Raw genomic sequence first — 18,911 nt, forward strand, 5'->3', positions numbered from 1 at the left:
ACAATGGAGACGTTACTGGGCCCCCTTAAGCAAATCGAAATCTCAGAAATGACAAATTGTTTATTTTGTGTCTCAGAGCAGATACCCGGCTTTACTACCACTGTGTGATCTTTTTACGTGGCTAGTTTAATAAAATGAGGTTCTTACATGGTATTCGGTAATTCTGTGTTCTTCTACCAGAACTGAGTGACCTGGGACTAAGGACCTGGAGCTGAGTCCGTGTTTTGCATGTGGAGGCCCAGAGTTCATCCCAGGGACCGAGCTCTTGGGTCACCAGAAGAAGCACCAGAGTCACACCCCTACCCCAGCACAGAGCGGGGTATAATCCCTGGCTCCGCTGGGTGTCACCCCAAACAGCACAGAACAAACTTACTGGTCTAGTTTTCAGGGGTTTGGTAAATAAAAAGCCTTCTCTCTGAAGAGAAAAATGTTAAATAAATAAATAAATAAATAAAATAAAGAGAAGATGTTTCTCCCGAAGAAGGTAGTGTAACTTCCGCATTTGTGACCTCCACACGTAGCCCTTGGGAAATGAGGAAGGATATCATTTTTTATAATGAAGTAAAATAAAATCGTCGGTGTAATTTACCATTCTCGTGAGAGTGCCAGGAATTGAACTGTCTTAGACTTAGGCAGTCAGCTACCTAACCTTTTTTTCTTTCTTTGGTTGTTGTTTTGAAGCCAAAATCACTGACTTCAAAAACAAAACAGAACTGAACAACAACTCTGTGCTCAGCTTAATACTTAATTACCTACTCATTTCTTATGAAGTGACTTGTAATGATTTGGGTATTTCTCGGAATAGCCTTCTTAAGCTATTAGCTATTAGGCTTTTGTAGCCTAATTTGGCAATTCCTAGGCCAGGTAGATATTTCTCCCTTCTGTATTTTGCTTCTGTATTTGTTTTTTTGGTTTTTTTTTTGTTTTTTAGATGGCCTACTCTTGCTCTTTTGTTCAGATTATTAACACTTTACCTCAGAAAGTTAGATTTACTTTTATTTCTTGGTTTTTTATTATTTTTTTTTATTTAGGGGGAAGTTGTGTTACTTGTTTTGGTTTGAGGCTCGCACCCAGCCGTGCTCAGGTGTCCCTCCTGGCAGTGCCGGGCATCCAACCCGCGACCCAGGCCCGTGAGAGGAAGGCAGGCGCCCTCCCCACTGTACTGTCTCTCATTTTGGCTGGGTTTTCTTTTTCTTCTTTTGTTGGCTTTTTGTTTTGAGGCCAGGGACCCTGTGGGTTGCCAGGGGTCAAACCCGGGTCTGCCGTGTGCATGGTCACTTAGCCCCTGTGTCTTTCTTTTTTCCTCTCCTCCCTCCTGTGCTGTCTTATTTCTCTTTGGGGGGTGACTTTCTTCGGCTATTTGTTATTATTTCAGGGGGGAGAGAGTGTTTCCCAAGAGACACTTGGAGATGAGGGTGCCCACTGACGATTCTTGCAGTTGGGCTTGTGGATCAGTGCAGGGGTGTGAGGGTTCAGTGCTGGGCGACCCGGGCTACCCCCCCCATGGTCAGAGGACCTTGAGAGACTGGACTGGTCAGTCACATGACCACTGTCGTATCTCCTGGTCCCTGTTTATTTTTTCACAAACTATATTTTTCACTCTTCTCTCCTGGGCCATTTTTATTGCATATTGCTTGTCGTGCCTCAAATATTACAAGTAATACAGGGCTGGAGACGTCATCCAGGGGCTGGGGCACTTCCCTTACCTGTAGCAGATCCCTGTGTCCTCCGCGTGCTCGGTCCCTGGCACTGCATGTTGTTCCTGAGTGCGGAGCCAGGAGTCAGCCCTGCGCACAGCCAGGTCTGTTCCCAGCCTCCCCGCCACCCCCTGCAACGTGCCACGTCAGACGTGGCAAACTCCTCCGAGTCGCCTGCTGCTGCTTCAATGCTTCGACCAGGGTGTGTATTCTTCCCTTTGGATTCTCGATTCCAGATCTCATTCCAGGTTTTCTTTTTTGTTCTCCGCAGTGTGTTCAATCCGCGTTATTGGTGAGAGCGACATCATGCAGGAATTCCTGTCGGAATCAGACGAGGTGGGTGGAGGTCCCCATAATGCCCCTTGGCTCCTCCTGAGGGAAAGTAGAGTCAAGGTAGCCGGTGGGAATTGAATTATAATGAGAGAATTCATTATGAATTGAATTCCCGTAACGTCCCTTTTTGAGGGGGGGAAGGGGGCCACACCCGGCGATGCTCAGGGCTTACTCCTCGCTCTGTACTCAGGAATCACTCCTGACGGTGCTCAGGGGACCATATGGGGTGCTGGGAATCGAACCTGCATCAGTCATGTTGGCTGCGTACAAGGCAAACACCCTACCCGCTGTGCTATCACTCCAGCCCCCCCTACTTATTTTTTTGGGGGGGCAGGTGGGGCTGCCAGTGAGGCTCCAGAGGACCAGGGCCCCCACATCAGCTCTCACCAGTTGGCTCTTGGTCCAGTGCTCAGGGATGCAGTGCTGCTGTGGCCCACGTGGCCAGGACCCCCAGGCTGCCCTAGTCGTGTTGCTGCCACCAGGGCTGCGCCTGGCAGTGTTCAGGGGACAATATGGAGGGCCAGGGAGAGATGCTGGGGATCGAACATGGGTCGTCACATGCCCGGCAAATGCCCCATCCTCTCTGGCCTGCGGAGTGCCAGTGTCGAACCCGCATGGCCCCGTGCTGTTTGCTTTGAAGGTGTCTTCCCCTGTTCGTGTGAGCTTGCTTTCTGTCACTGCAGGTTGCTGTGCAGCTAGTTCATAGTGATAAGGATAAGGGTACCTTGGATCCTAACTTCTTCCTGTCTTTCTCCCAGAACTACAATGGAGTGTCGGACGTTGAGCTGAGAGTAGCATTACCAGACGGAACGACAGTTACAGTCCGGGTTAAAAAGAACAGTACTACAGACCAAGTTTATCAGGTAAATCAAGCAGGAAAAAATAGACTGACATTAAGTGGCTTAAGGCTGTGGGTGATAGGTTGAATTAAAATACTTCAAGTATCTGGCACACCGCAAAGTTACTAGATGTGCACTGCAATTATTGGTGATGTTAATGTGAAAGTACTTTGTCCTTGAAAGAAAGATGGTCTGGATTGTAATGGCCGTGATCAACGTACTCCCCTCTTTTAATTGTGGGAACATTTTTTATTTGATTCGTTGTCGGTGAATCTGTTACCGTGACCAGAGCTGCGCTTGTGCCTGGTCTTGGTGCTTGATCGTTTTTCATCACGGTGCTTGCCAGGGGTCACACGTCAGCTTGTGGTGCTTGTACACTTGGCCGCAGTGCTCTAAGCCCTGTGCTCGCTCACGTGCCCAGCAGGGTCAGGCTCTGCGTGCAGAACACGGACCTGGGTCTGCTGTGTAGAGGCCACAGCCTCTTTGTGGTGCTGTTGTGTACCTGGCTGTGATGTGCCCAGAAGTCACTTGTGGCACTGGGAATCGTAGCTGGCAACGGCCAGGATGGCACTTGATGCATGTGGGGTCTTGGGGATTTGAACCTCCCACCATACACGTAGAAGGCAGGTGCTGAAAGCACCACGTGTTCTCCCAGGCCCGGAAAGAACTTTCCAGTGTCTGCGAGAACAAGAGTACAGTGTCTCCATCTACCCGACTAACGTAGTTAGTAGGTGACAGCATTGTCATTTTATGCAAAATTCTCATTTTCTTTCCCTTTGTTGAAATCGTGTATGTTTATTGATCGATTTTTGTTTAATTTTTTTAAATGTAGGAGTACTGCTGTTTATTCAGCCACTGATTAGGCTGATTGAATTGGGCATGCGCTCCACTTGTTTGAATATTTTTTAAAATTACTCCTGGGCTTACTCCTGGCTCTGTGCTCAGGGATCACTCCTGGCAGGCTCAGGGGACTCTGTGCAGTGCTGGAGATCAAACCCAGGTTGGCTGTGTGAAAAGCAAATGCCCTGCACTGTCCTGTGGCTCTGGCCCCTAGGATTTTTATTAGATTCCAGTTCATATTTGGATAAGAATAAATCGTAATCGGTGCTCTGTTCTTCATATTGCCTCTCATCAGGAGGTGCACAGCGTAAGGCCATCTGCCGTCAGTGGCAGAAGATGGGTCAGTGAGTGCGAATGCTGATGACCTGATCTTCCCGGTGGGAGATTCCCCGTTGATCTTATATCGAATGAGCATATCATCAATGTTTGCTACTTGAGCCAGCGATTTTCTGATTCTTTCAATATTTTGCTTAACTGCAATAAAGAACTTGTCCTTACCAATGAAATATGGGTAAGGTAAAGGTAAAGGCCCTCCCGTTGATCGTCGATTTGCTCGAGCGGGCCCAGTAACGTCTCCATTGGAGACTTTGTTGTTACTGTGTCTGGCATATCCAATACTCTCGGTAGCTTGCCGGGCTCTCCGAGAGGGGTGGTTATCCCGAAATACAGTCTGTCGGAAAGGAAAGATAAATTTTTAGTTTTTTTTCCCTTATTTTCAATTTCAGAGTAACGGTTAGTATGTTAGTACAATCTAATGATAGTCAATGAGATCATTGTTTTGTATTTTATCCCGGGGTGTTTAGGTATTCAGTAACAGTGTAGCTTTGTCCTCCTGTTGTCCATCAGTTTGCTCGAGTGGGCACCAGTAACGTCTCCATTTTGTGGGACTTGTTGTTACTGTGTTTGGCATATCGAATATGCCACGGGGAGCTTGCCGGGCTCTGCTGTGCGGGTGGGACACTCTTGGTAGCTTGCCAGGTGCTCCGAGAAGGACACAGGAATCGAACCTGAGTCTGGTGCGTGTGAGGCGAATGCCCTACCCGCTGTACTATCGCTCCAGACCTAGGTATTCGGTATGATTTATAATAGTAGATATTGCCTCTGGGGGTTCAAATAGTCTATCTTTGACCAGTGGAATTTCCTGTTCTATCTTCTATATCTTTTGATATGACCCATTTGTTTACGATAACATCCTTGCTCTCTTGGTGTTTTCATTTGTTTGGGGGCCACACCTGAACGTGCTCAGGGCTTACCCCTGGCTCTGTACTCAGGGACCACTCTTGGAAGGGGTCAGGAAACCAGACGTGGGGCGAGGGATGAGCCCCAGGTTGGCATGCAAGGCAAGCACCTTCCCAGCTGTACCACCTCTCTGGCTGGCTGCCAGCACATTTAAAAGTAACGTTTCAAAACATCCTAGTGTGACGAAACCGTTTCAGAGAGGAAAGCTGGTATTCAGGAAAAACCATTTTCTCCCAAACTTGAAGGGGAGAAAGTTCTGTTTAGAGATAATATTTGAACCAAATTTAGATGTAGTCCTTTTACCTAATACAGTCAAGGCCCTCCCGTTGATCGTCGATTTGCTCGAGCGGGCCCAGTACTAATACAGAAGCAACCATAGGTGCATATCTGTGTAAAGAGTAGCTTGAACGGTAAATAGTTTCTGTGACACCAGGCTGGCAAAATCGGAATCTTCTCAATTGAAAACAAATATTTTGGGCACTCAGGATTGAACTCTGGGCTTCCATTGGAACGGGGGAGGCTGTGCCGGGTGGGGGGGCCGCATTCCCACCCCCAGGCTCTGCCTCCCTCCCCTTCCGCGTGTGTGCGCGTGTTTTTGTCTTTTCCCTTAGTGTTGTTTGACTTAAAATTAATCTGCCCTGCTCATGCCTTAGGCCATCGCAGCAAAGGTCGGCATGGACAGTACAACGGTGAATTATTTCGCCTTATTCGAAGTGATTAATCATTCCTTTGGTAAGTAACTAACATCACACGCAGTAGCTAATGTTGTGTTGTCTGTTGGACCTTTCATCTTTCATCCTTTTTTTTTTTGCTTTTTGGGTCACACCCGGCGGTGCACAGGGGTTACTCCTGGCTCTGTGCTCAGGAATTATCCCCGGCGGTGCTCAGGGGACCATATGGGATGCTGGGAATCGAACCCGGGTCGGCCGCGTGCAAGGCAAATGCCCTACCTGCTGTGCTATTGCTCCAGCCCCTCATCCTTTTTTTTACAGTGCCAGGGGCCCAGTCCAGGGCGTCAAGCGTGCATCTGCTCTCCACTGAGCTCCTTCCCTGGGCCCCTGGGTATTTTATTTTAATGCTTTCCAACTAAGCCCTCCGAAGCTGTCAGATTGAAAACATTTACCTAGAGAAGAAGTTTCCGACAAGGGCAAGTCCATTTATTAAAACTGTCTCCAACAAGCAGCCTTAAGAGACCCCACGAGACTCACGTCAGGAGTGAATCTAACCGCCGGTTGACTCTGTCTCTCCTTTGCAAATCAGTTAACTGAAGCCTACCACTGAGGCAGCTGCTTTATTAGGTTGTTCTTAATCAAAGGTTTAAAGTCGCATATTTCAGTGGAATGGCCTGAAGAGAACAGCTGTTCCCTTTAGCCGTCACTGATTTCAGACAACTTGGTCTTCTGTAGCTTTTTTTAAAATTCTGTTTTAGTGAAGGGAATATGTTTACTGTGGCACTGACACGTATGCTCTTGGGGTCTGGTCTCTCCTAAACACCGCGAACAAAGTGGTTCGTGATTATTTGTTGCAGGCATGCAATATTTCAGTGCCTGTCCCACAGACCTTGTCCCCTTCCCCCCACCACGATCTCCGTTTTCCCAACCACTCCTCAAGCCTGCCCCCACAGCAGTTTGTTTTATACTGCTTATTGCCACTAAATGGCTAATGTATGTATCAAGGATAAGAAAGGACTTCAATAAAAGAACATTTGTGACAATTGTTGTGTTTGAGCAAGGACATCCTATTATGACATCTTATCATCTCATTCCTACTTTGGACAAACTGGCAGGCTACCGAATGTAGCCTGCCCACACGGCAGAGTCTGGCAAACTCCCCGTGGCGCACCCAATATGCCAAATACCAGGAACAATGATGGGTCTCGTTCTCCTAAAGAGCCTTGAATATCATCTCAGGGCTAGGACGAAGGAGACGTTACTGGGGCCTGCTCAAGGCAATCGACGAATAACAGGATGATTTGTGTGTGTGTGATTGTGTTGTGTTTGAAGGTTTACTAAGCTGTTGTTGCAAGTTGGGCCTTCTGTGTTGATGTTTTTGTTAACCAAGCTTCATTGGCCTCCGTGTTACATTCCCATTCAGTCTAGTGAGCGCCTCTTGGGAAGTTAGAATCGTAGAGTTTGGAGGTGTCGTTCCAGAAAATCCAGAATGTCTAACAGGGCTTTGATCTTACATAATGGAAGGCGGCAGTGGTGGGGCGTGGGTGTGGGGGGCTGCTGGGCTTCTGGAAGTCGGGGGGGGCAGGGGAGGGGCCCACCTCCCACTATGAAAAGGCTCAGAGTTTTCAGCAGAGGAAAAAAAAAAAAACTAATGTACCTGAAATTTTTGGCAGTTTGGCGTCTCTGCAGGGCTCAGTTGTGGGACAGGGGAGTCCAGCCGTAGGCATGATGAACCCTTTCTGTAGATTTTTAAGAATAGCTTTTCCCGAGGCCTGGAGCAGTCGTACAGAAGGCAAGGCTTTCCTTGACGCATCTGGCCTGGGTTCGATCCCCAGCATCCCACATGGACCCCCAAGCCCTGCCAGGAGTGATTCCTGAGCTTAGAACCAGAAATAAGACCTGAACACTGCCCAGAGTGGCCACAATACAAAAAAATAATAATAAATAACTTTCTGTTTTTAGGAGTTAGAAATGATCTAAAATTTTGCTTTAATAATACATAGGTAAGTGTGTATATGCGCACACACACACACACACACACACACAAATGTTTATGAACAGATTACTTCTCGGAAGGTTTATTGCATGATCACGATCACGACCATCCTGTTGTTCGTCGATTGCCTCGAGGAAGCCCCAGTAACGTCTCCTTCGTCCTAGCCCTGAGATTTTTTTTAAAAAGTGCCATATTCAAGGCTCTTTCAGGGTTAGGAGAATGGAACCCTTCATTGTTACTGGTATTTGGCATATTGGGGACACCACGGGGAGTTTGCCAGACTCTGCCGTGTGGGCAGGTTGCATTCGGTCGCCTGCCAGTTTGTCCAAAGTAGGAATGAGACTCTGCATGATAGCAGTAAATAAAAAGTAAATACCTATTTTATTTCATAAAAGCTAAAGATGAGGAACACAGTGGTTGTATTAGGACCACAAAGCGGCTGGAAGTGTGCTCACCGGTAGAACATCCCTAAGGTGTGCCAGGCCTGTTAGTCCAGAGCCTGCCACCTCATATGCCCTCCCCACTCAGAATGTCAGGACGCAAGAGGCAGAAAAGACACCGGCTTCCCCAGAGGGGGGACGGCAGAGGAGGAGAAAAGAAGGATCCTCCCTTCTCGTAAGAGAGAGAACACAGAGAGTCTCCCAAATTCCTTCTCTTTCTGAAAGGAGGAAGGGCCAGTCAGCTAAGGCCAAGGTGAGAGTTCACTTGATTCGTCCTTCCTCGTTCCAGAGGGAAGAACCCAGTAGAACGGTCAGTTTGCTCTCCCAGATCAACACAGACAGCGTCTGATTCTCCCTGAAGCAGCCATTCCCCTCTTCTTTTTCTTCTCAGATTCCTACAGCTTCAGCTGAGGCATAAGAAAGACAGTTTACGGGGCTGGAGCGATAGCACAGCGGGTAGGGCGTTTGCCTTGCACACGGCCGACCCGGGTTCGGTTCCCAGCATCCCATATGGTCCCCTGAGCACTGCCAGGGGTAATTCCTGAGCGCAGAGCCAGGAGGAACCCCTGTACATTGCCAGGTGTGACGCAAAAAGAAAGGAGGGAGGGAGGGAGGGAGGGAGGGGGGGAGGAAGGAAGGAAGGAAGGAAGGAAGGAAGGAAGGAAGGAAGGAAGGAAGGAAGGAAGACAACTTCCAAAGAACTGCAAGGGAGCCAGTACACTGGAACTCAAGTCTCGTCCATTTCTAAGCTGTAGTTTATAATGACAGGGCAAAGAGTAAACTTGTGTTTTTGCAGGATTAAAGGCTCAAGAGAAGGAAACCGAGCTTTCTAGAGAAGTTAGATATCATAAACGCTTTGTCTGCCTTGTGCATTGTTCAGAAGAGGAAACACTGTTACTCAAACGATATTTTTCACGTTGATTAACTTCCTAGGATTGCAGTCATGGAGTGGGGAGAACCATGCAGCTCTGAACAAAACAGAAACAAAAAAAAAAATCCCAATTCATTGAGAATCGGAATAGGAACCACCCAATGCACTGTAACTGAATAAAAAGAGAGACTTCCTCTAAATCTATTCAGTGACATTGCTGGAACTTACGAGGCAACGCGTGGGATGTTTTCATTAAGCTTGAAGTAGGTGCTCTCTGCCAAGTCGGCATGTTAGTCAGACTGTGGCGGTCAGTCAGCTTCAGGCTCAGCTGCCCATGGCGTCATAGAGTTGGTGGCCCCGAGGCGGGGCTCTTTGAGAGATCAGGCGTCATTTGCAGCTCGCTCCTGATTGTCCGATGCAGTCTGTGCTCGACTCATTCTTATGTCTCCTTTCTGTGTTTTGCCCTTTCAGTACGGAAGCTGGCACCCAACGAATTTCCTCATAAACTCTACGTCCAGAATTACACGTCAGCCGTGCCAGGCACCTGCCTGACCATTCGAAAATGGCTTTTTACAACAGAAGAAGAAATCCTCTTAAACGACAATGACCTGGCAGTTACCTATTTCTTTCATCAGGTGAATGAAATGTCTTTCTCCAAAGGCCTCGTTTCTTCTCTGTTATATCTGATGGGTGGTGGGTTCTTTGGAACGTTGGTCTCCTGCTCCAAGTTAAATTGCAAAGTGTTCTATCCCGTTTCACGGAGAACTCTACATTCAAAAAACGAGATATCCTGGAGTTTTAGATATAATTACTATCATTTTAAGCAGAAATGAGCCTAATTAATGACTGTGGTTTCAAAGGTTTTTTTTTTCTTTATCAAAATTACATCAAGAGTTTAAAGCACCAAACTGTTCTAGATGTTGTTATAAAAAAATTCTGTAGTCAGTCTCTACCTGTGACCACTTCTTTCAGCTTGTTTTTGTTGTCAGTTTGTTTCATATTTCTATGTTTCTAGTATATCATAGTCATTCTATTTGCTATGTTAATATGTTGTGTGTGTGTGTGTGTGTGTGTGTGTGTGTGTGTGTGTGTGTGTGTGTGCCCTTTTGGGTCATACCCAGCATTGCTCAGGGGTTCCTCCTGTCTCTGCACTCAGAAATTATTCCTGGTGGTGCTGGGGGTAACCTATGGGATGCCAGGGATTGAACTCGCTTCAGTCACATGCAAGGCAGATGCTCTACCCACTGTTCTGTCGCAAGGTTATATATTTTACAACTTGGTTATATTGCTCTGAATTTATTTTACAGACTCAAGTAGTATCTTAATTTCCCTTTCTTTCTAAGAAGACTGCGATGTGTTAATCCGGTCCGTCCTCCACTCCGACTATATGCCGATCTGTATTTTCGATCTCTCTGTCCTTAATGTAGTTAGATTATTATCATCTTTTCAGATTATATATATTTTTATGATTATGAATTACAACAGTCATACCATGAATATTAACTCTTCTTTTCCTCTAGCATTTTACAGTATGTCATAAAGTGTCCTATGATCATTCTAGCTGGATTTTTGTTAAAGCTGTCAGGGTCTTTATTTGGTGTTGCTTGGGATCAGCACCCAGCAGCTCAGAGGCTGTCCTGGGCCATGCCTGGGGCCTGTGCTGGGGACTGAACGTGGATCTCTTGCATGTGAAGTGTGCACTGAGCCCAGTGAGCGGTTGCTCCGGCTCTAAATTTATAATGTAACTGAAGAAAAATCATCATTTTTATTAAATATGGTAGTAAAGTAAGTAAGTAAGTATGGTATTCCCAGTGAATTTTTTTCATTGTATTCGTCTCATCCGTAGATTAGTTCTGCAATTTAGTTTGACATGTTACATCCTTACATCCCAGGTAGTGTCTGCTATCTTTATGCGAGGATTGTTTTTTGTTTTGTGAAATGGAAGTCACTAACCCCAGGTCAGAGTATCTGGTTCAAGTTCAGCTCTGCATTGGGTGAAAACTTAGAATTTTTTGCTGAGGTCACTTTTCTGACCTGTCATAGAATAATAGTCATGCTCTTCCCTCCTTTTTTTTTTTTTTTAAATGCGTACTAACTTTTTTGTTGCGGGTGGGCCACACCTGGCAGTACTCTGAGCTCTGTGCTCAGAGGTCATCCTGGCACTTCTCAGGATGTCACGTGCCGCGACTCACACTGGGGGTCGGTCACGTGGCAAGGCAGATGCCTCACCCTGCCCCCTCCCTCCAGCACCCCCTGAGAAGTGGCTCACTAAGAAGTGCCTTCGTGTTCGTGTGCAGCTGATTGCCACAGAGATTTCCATCGTTCAAAACTCACACTCTGTATCCACTAAAGATGCTCATTTTCAGAGGCTCATTCTCAGAGAGTAACACGGCAGGTAGAGCACTTTCCTTGCACACAGCCGACCCAGGTTTGATTCTCAGCATTTCACATGGTCTCCCAACACCGCCAGGAGTAACCCACCAGCTCAGGCCCCCAAACAAAACAAAACACCAAGCGAACAAACAACAAACCATGATTTTCCCCCTCCTCACAGCCCCTGCCAGGCACCATTCACCCTTCCAAGGGACTGACTGTCTTAAATAGCTTATCTAGGCAAAATCGTACAGGATTTCTTCGGTTTGACTTATTTCATTTAGCATCTGTCTGTCCCCAAGGTTCATCCATATTATAGTATATGACAGAATTCCCTTCCTTTTTAAGGCAGAAAAATAATAATTGTGTTGTCTATTTAATCACTTCACTTAATCACTTAATCCCCGTTATTCATTGATTTGCTCGAGCGGGTGCCAGTAACGTCTCCATTCATCCTGGTTGCGTGCTAGCGTAGCCCAATGGCATCTGTTCATTCTAGGAACATGCAGAGCCTCAAACCGATCATTCAGGGTCTTGACGAAGAAGTCTGACCATCTTATAGGTGGGCGTCCACGTGATCTTTTGATGTCCCGTGGAATCCAATCAGTAATGGCTCTAGTCCAGCGGTTGTCTGTAAACCTCATTACGTGTCCAGCCCATCTGATTTTTGATGTCTTGGCAAATGAGACAGCGTCCCTGATTCTTGAGCGTTGACGAAGATCAGAACTCCGGATTCTATCTCTCATTTGAGTGAAGCGTGTTACTCCAAGCATAGCTCTTTCGATTCCTCTTTGAGAGACCCGAATAGTGTTCTCATCCTGTTTTCGTAGGGTCCGGGTCTCTGAGGCATATGTTAATGCAGGAAGAATAGTGGAATCAAAGAGATGTGCTCGTAGCTGGAGGTTCTTTGTCCTTTTAGTTATTTCTTCAATGCTCTTGAAGGCATTCCAAGCCGCTCTTTTCCCAGTTGTCTATTTATATCTTATTTTTTTATTCACCTGTGGATGGACTGCTCGATTGCCTTAACTCATGGCTATTATGATGCTATAGACATGGGTGTGCAAAATATTCCTTTAATATGCTGGTTGTGTGGTTTTTTGTTTGTTTTCCTTTGGGTGGTTGGAATGGAGCGTTTGAGCCAGACGCGGCTTACTCAGGGCTTACTCCGGACTCTCCGCTCAGGGAACACTCAAGGATCAGGAACCGTTTGTGGTGCCAGGGATCGAAACTAGTCAGGTGCATGCAAGGCAGGCCCGTTTTTTCCATTTTTGAATTTGATCGTAGTTTTGCTCATGTTTGCAGGAGTTAATGGTGTGGGGGTAGTTACCACTCCTCTCCCGCCTAAGTGCCTAGAACCTGGCTAGTGTCCTTGTTCCAGTCCACCTCTTCATTTAACACCCTCCTACTGGGACTAGTGGATGCAGCAGTGGCTCTAGTCTGATTTTTCTGAGTACCCACCATGCTGGCGTCCATGGAGGGGCAGCATTCTTACATTCCCAGCAGTGTACACAGACAGATAATTTTTGGGGTGGGGATGGGAGAGGGTTCTTTGGGTCACATTCGGCAATGCTCAGGGGTTCCTCCTGGCTTTGCACTCAGGAATTACTTCTGGTGGTGCTCGGGGGACCATATGGGGTGACGGGGATCGAACCTGGGTCGGCCTCGTGCAAGGCAAACACCCTCCCTGCTCTACTGTCATGCTGGCCCCTGATTTTTCTACTAACTAGGGAACTAATGCCTTTAAGAACTAACACTTAAGATAGTATTTTATATACGGCAAAGGAAGAGGGAAAAAGCTGCCATCTAAGCGGACACATCATTGATTGTCTAGTTCCAGATGTGATCAGATGTGGAAAAGGTGTTCCTTAGACTCGATGGAGTATTAGGTAATGGAAATGAACTATTTCCTTTAAAAACAAGTATGACTGGGCCGGAGTGATAGTACCGTGGGTAGGACGTTTACCTTGCCTTTCTATCCGGGTTTGATTCCCAGCATCCCAAATGGTTTCCCAAGCACCACCAGGAATAATTCCTGAGTGCAGAGCTGGGTTTAACCCCTGAGCATCGCCAAGTGTAACCCAAAAAGCCTGTGTGTGTGTGTGTGTGTGTGTGTGTGTGTATCAGTAAATTTGAGGACTCGGGAGGTCATTTCAACAGTGGGGTTCACATTTAGCATGTGTGAGCCCTGAGTTGGAACTCCTACACCAAGTGTCACCCCTGGGGAATAGCCCTGAAAAATCAGGCTAGAATGCATCATGGGAGGCTGGACGGATAGTACAGTGGGTAGGGCATTTGCCTTGCTGTCACTAGCCTGGATTTGATTCCCGGCACTCCGATGTGGCCCCCGAAGCCTGCCAGGAGTGATCCCTGAGCACAGAGCCAGTAGGCCCTGAGCAACGCGGGGTGTGGCCCCAACCAACCCAGATGGTAGGGCTATTAAATGTAGACTGAGCCTGACATACTGAGCACAGATTCAAGCTGTTCCTCCCTGAAAGCCCTGTAAATAGAAGCACAGGATTGGGGTTTGGGCAGGGGCCTCGATTGTCGCTTTAAATTGTTCTTGGAACGGGGCTGGAGCCATAGCACAGCAGGTAGGGCATTTGCCTTGCATGCAGCTGACCTGGGTTCGATTCCCAGCGTCCCATATGGTCCCCTGAGCACCGCCAGGAGTAGTTCCTGAGTGCAGAGCCAGGAGGAACCCCTGAGCATTGCCGGGCGTGACCCCAAAAGCAAATAAATAAATAAATTGTTCTTGGAGCAGCTGAGTCTTTCCGTGACAAATAAACGGTTTGGATTGTCCTGGAGGGTGCGTGGTCGACTCTCCCGAATCTCTCTCCGTGATTGTCTTACCCTGTGCCTTTGAGAGCTCTGGCTGTCTGCCTGGGACTATAAACTCTTCTTACGCAGATGGCCCGCAAGGTGTTAATAACCAAACTGTGTGGGGTTCTTAGAGGAACCGAACAGCTAAAGAATGCTAATAGCAATGATGTAAATAATAATTGTTATACACTTTATGAAATTTAACACCTGCTGTCTCTTTGTTGTATTCCTAGGAGAGCAGTTTTCTTTCTGTTTCACACGTTTTGAGAGTGATTTTGTTTGTTTTGTTTCTTTGGTGGCTATACCTGGTAGTGCTCAAGACTCACTCCCGGCTGTGTGCTCAGGGATCACTCCTGGGGGGACTCAGGGGACCCCCTATGGTCCCCAGTACTGAGCCTAGGTCAGCCCCTACTTGAGGATAATTTAAGACAGTAACACCGCCCCCCTGCCCTTCTACCTACCCCCCCTACACACACACACACACACACACACACACACACACACACACACACACACTGATAGGTGACAGAGAAAGGTGACAGAGCTGACCTTGTCTCTTCAATCCCAAACTCATTCGGTTCTACAAATATTTTCCCTTAAAAGAGTGAGAGGCTGGAGCAATAGCACAGCAGGTAAGGCATTTGCCTTGCACGCAGCCAACATGACCGACACAGGTTCGATTCCCAGCACCCCATATGGTCCCCTGAGCACCGCCAGGAGCAATTCCTGAGTGCATGAGCCAGGAGTAACCCCTGAGCATCGCCCGGTGTGACCCAAAAGCAACAACAACAAAAAAAAAAGACAGAGGGAATGGTAGAACCCGAATTTGTGATTCAGTGTTTGACCTGCACTGGGTCCCCACCCTCACAAAACAAACCCAAAAAAAGACAGATCATTTGTACCTTAAGATAAAGGTTTAGGTGGGCCCCTCCGTACTGACTGCATAGAATTAGCCCTGGCAGTGCTGAGGGTTGTTCCCAGTGATGCTGGCAGGCCCATGTGATGCTGGGGAACAAACCCTGGTTTCCCAAGAAATGGCGCGCCAGCCCTGTGAGCTCTTCCGGCCCGCCTCCCCGTCTTCGCTGCATGAAGGCGCCGACCCTTAGCATCTTAACTGACAGAATTACAGAAAGGCTGAATTTCCACAATTGCTTAATTTTTTTCATCGTTTAGATAACATGGGTACACTAGTGTTAACATTCCAGCACTTTCACCCCACTGGAGTGCCCAGCCCTGCCCACTGCCCCTGCGTCCGCCCCTCCCTCCTGCTCACTGCCCTGCTGCTGGTGGTCTCAGGTTTGTGATCGAGAGCCAGCGGTTTGTTATTGTTACCAAATAACTGGTCCTTTATTTTCTAGAAACATCTACCACGTGTAAGTGATAGGATCTGGTGTTTGTCCTTTCCCCTTAGTATGGGCCAGCAAGTTGTAGCAAATTATAAGAATGCACCTTTTCTGACAGTTCCCTTGTATTCTGTTTGGGTTATTTTTTTCTTTTTAAATATCATTTTAAATATCAATATCATAAATATCATAACTATCATAACTTCTTGGGGCTGGAGCGATAGCACAGCGGGAAGGGCATTTGCCTTGCACGCAGCCGACCCGGGTTCAATTCCCAACATCCCATATGGTCCCCTGAGCACTGCCAGGAGTAATTCCTGAGTGCAGAGCCAGAACTAACCCCTGTGCATCGCTGGGTGTGACCCAAAAAGCAAAAAAAAATAAAAAATAAATATCATAACTTCTTTGCCATTTGTTAAATTTTCTTTTCTTCCTTTCTGATTTTGTTTTTTGTTTTTAAGGGGGGCCCAGACTCAGCCATGCTCTGGGGTTACTCCTGGCTCTGCACTTGGGAATTCCTCCTAATGGTGCTTGAGGGACCATAGGGGGTGTCGGGATCAAATCTGGTCCACCATGTGCAAAGTAAATGCCCTCCCCACTGTGTTCTCTGGCCCCCATTTCCATCTCTGCGTGCTTTTGAGGGTTCATCATAGTCTCGTTTCCTCCTCATTCAGCGCTGTCTCTCATTTCAGCCAGACACATCCGTGACCTGAGTAGGAACTCGGGTTCACTCTTTCCAGACTTCAGCTTCTAGTTTTTCTCTTTAGCCTATCTCAGAATCCCACCAAGGTTTCCCCAAAAACTACACCTGACGACGAGGTGTGTGGAAAACTAGAAAGCTACACCAGCAATTCCGAGGGCTGCTTGGTACTTTTCTGTTGCCCCTTAGTTCATGTTTGTATGTATCTGTCGGCGCCCTCTGATTGTTTCACATGAATAAATTAATCCGGAATTCAGATCTCTCTAACTCCAGCGCCCATATATGGCTCAAGGAGTCATTGAGCTTATGACAAGGCACTTTTAAAACGCTGCTGACTCGGCAAAGACGCCTGTTGAGGCAGAGTTTAGTGGTGGTGATGGTGGTCCAAGTGGATAAGTCATTCTGAAAATGAATCTGTGTCTTTTTTGTTTTTTTCTAGAATGTATCTTGATAATGATTTTGACGTAACTCTCTTCCCCGCCTTTGTTTTGGTGACAGGCTGTTGATGATGTGAAAAAAGGTTACATCAAAGCTGAGGAAAAATCCTACCAACTACAGAAACTGTATGAACAAAGGAAGATGGTCATGGTAGGTCATGTCTTCATCAGCTATTCATGAAACGTCCCTTTTTACCTCGTAAGCGTATTATTCCATCCGTCCACTTTGGGGCAGCCTGGTCAGTGATTTCTTTTAAGAACATAATATTGGGGGCTGGAGCGATAGCACAGCAGGTAGGGCGTTTGCCTTGCACACGGCCGACCTGGGTTCGATCCCCGGCATCCCATATGGTCCCCCAAGCACCGCCAGGAGTAATTCCTGAGTGCAGAGCCAGGAATAACCTGAGCATCGCTGGGTGTGACCCAAAAATTAAGGAAAAAAAAAAAGAGCATAATATTGAAGGGATATAAACCATAAACCTTAATACTAATCATATTCTGCCATCTAGCAAATGAGATTTTTATAGAACTTTCGTTGCTAAGAGTTCTATAACTTCATTATATAGCTTACAAATATAAAACTTTATTATTAATAATGACCAGGTGGTATTAAACCTGATAAAAAATATTTTGTGTGTGTTTGGTTTTGGGGCATACCTGGTGGTGGTCAGGGGTTACTCTTGGCTCTGTGCTCAGGGATCACTCGCGGAACCATATGGGATGAACTCGGGAACACATGGGATGCTGGGGGCTGAAATCACGTTGGTCGCATGCAAGGCAAGAGCCCTCCCCACTGCACTGTCACTGCCGCCCTCGGAGTTTAAACTTTATACAAGATTAGTTTTGTTTATTCGAGCACCTCACTGCAGTGAAGCTGCCCCTTCAGAAGGAGCCCCTAGAAGCCATTACCTGTCCCCCTCACATGGTGGGGAGGCGAAGGTGAGATCCAGTCACTCCGCTTAGACGCCCTCAAGCAGACACGACCACTTCTCTCTTGATTTCTCAGGAGGGTGCTCAGTTCTGCACCAGGTACTGTCTACAAAATCCCCCCCGGTTCCTACCAGGTTGATAAACTTCCTGTAGATTTCCTTGATATTCACTTCAGGGTAGCTCATATTTTGGCCACAGTTCGCAATCAAAATCAGTGTTTGTATTTAAGCATTGTGATTAAAACATGGTTTTATTTTCAACTCATTGTTGAGGGAGGGCATTTTTTTTTCCCCTCTGTCTTTTGGGAGTACCTTGCTGACAGGCTCACTCCTGCTTGTCGGGGATCCAACCAGGGGTCGCTGCATAGAACACAAGCGCCTTAGTTGGGGTCTGGACAGTGATAGAGCAGGTGGAGAGCATGTCTTGCATATGGCTGCCCAGGGCTGGATCCCTGGCACCCTGTATGGCCCCTGAGCCCACCAGGAGTGAGCACTGCCAGGTGTGGACCCAAAAACAAACATTAAGGAAACAGTAGTTGGCGCCAGGGATGTGGCTGAGCCCTAGAGCCCTCAGTGCTCCTGCCCGAGGCCCTCGTTTCAGTTCCCAGCCTTGGTGGGGGAGAAGTGGGGATAGTTCGGGAGTCCTGGGAATGACCCTGAAGGCCAACACGTGTGTTTGAGAGCAGGTTTGATCCCTGGCACCATGTGAAGGGAAGGCAAACATGAGCACCACTGGGTATGACTCAAAACCCAAAATAAATCAATAAAATTACAAATAGCAGCGTCTCTCCCAAAGGATGCCATGTTGCCTGTCAGCATCTCCGGTTGAAGGGCGCAGGCAGAGCGAGGCCCAGCCCCCACCCCCCACCCCCCAACGCTAGAGGCACTGTTTTTTCCTTGTAACATTTTATTGTAGAAAAAATTAAACGTTTAAAGAAATTTTTTAACTAGTACATGCAGCCAACCTGTCCTGTGCGCCCCCCACCCCCCCGGCCCCTTCAGCCATCTGCCCTGGCGGTGCTTTTCCAAAAAGAGGATTTGACATCTGTAACTCCATAGGTATTTTCTGTGTGTCTTTGGGGTCGCGGGGATTGTGGGGGGGGGGTGGGTAATACCTGACAGTGCTCAGTGGCTGCTCGGAGCTCTGTGCTCAGGGCTCGCTTCCGGTGGGGCCCTGGGGACCATGAAGGGATTGGATCTCCAGAAGAAAATGTTCTGTATCGCCTCCTGCCAGTCATGCTGGCCAGGGTCTAGCGGGCGGTGTTGTTGCGGATGACGGGGCTGAACGGGACCCTGACTCACCTTCCACCCTAGAAAGGATGATGGTGAAGGAAGGAGGAAGTGATGCGAAGCCGTACTTGCTTCTCTGTGTGATTTCTTAAA

At 47.4% G+C, this 18,911-nt stretch overlaps 1 protein-coding gene across 3 annotated transcripts in view; it reads left to right on the forward strand.

Moving 5' to 3' along the window:
* Window positions 1-18,911, forward strand: part of SNX27 (sorting nexin 27) — a 77,624-nt gene that overhangs the window by 54,454 nt on the left and 4,259 nt on the right. For all 3 annotated transcript variants that reach the window (XM_056117831.1, XM_056117768.1, XM_056117905.1), the window contains 5 exons: window positions 1,969-2,033; window positions 2,789-2,893; window positions 5,602-5,680; window positions 9,398-9,561; window positions 16,661-16,750. In XM_056117831.1, coding sequence (XP_055973806.1) covers window positions 1,969-2,033; window positions 2,789-2,893; window positions 5,602-5,680; window positions 9,398-9,561; window positions 16,661-16,750 — 503 coding nt within the window. The remainder of the gene's footprint in view (window positions 1-1,968; window positions 2,034-2,788; window positions 2,894-5,601; window positions 5,681-9,397; window positions 9,562-16,660; window positions 16,751-18,911) is intronic.

Source organism: Sorex fumeus, unplaced genomic scaffold, assembly GCF_029834395.1.
Source record: "Sorex fumeus unplaced genomic scaffold, SorFum_2.1 ptg000001l, whole genome shotgun sequence".
NCBI classification, from domain to species: Eukaryota; Metazoa; Chordata; class Mammalia; order Eulipotyphla; family Soricidae; genus Sorex; species Sorex fumeus.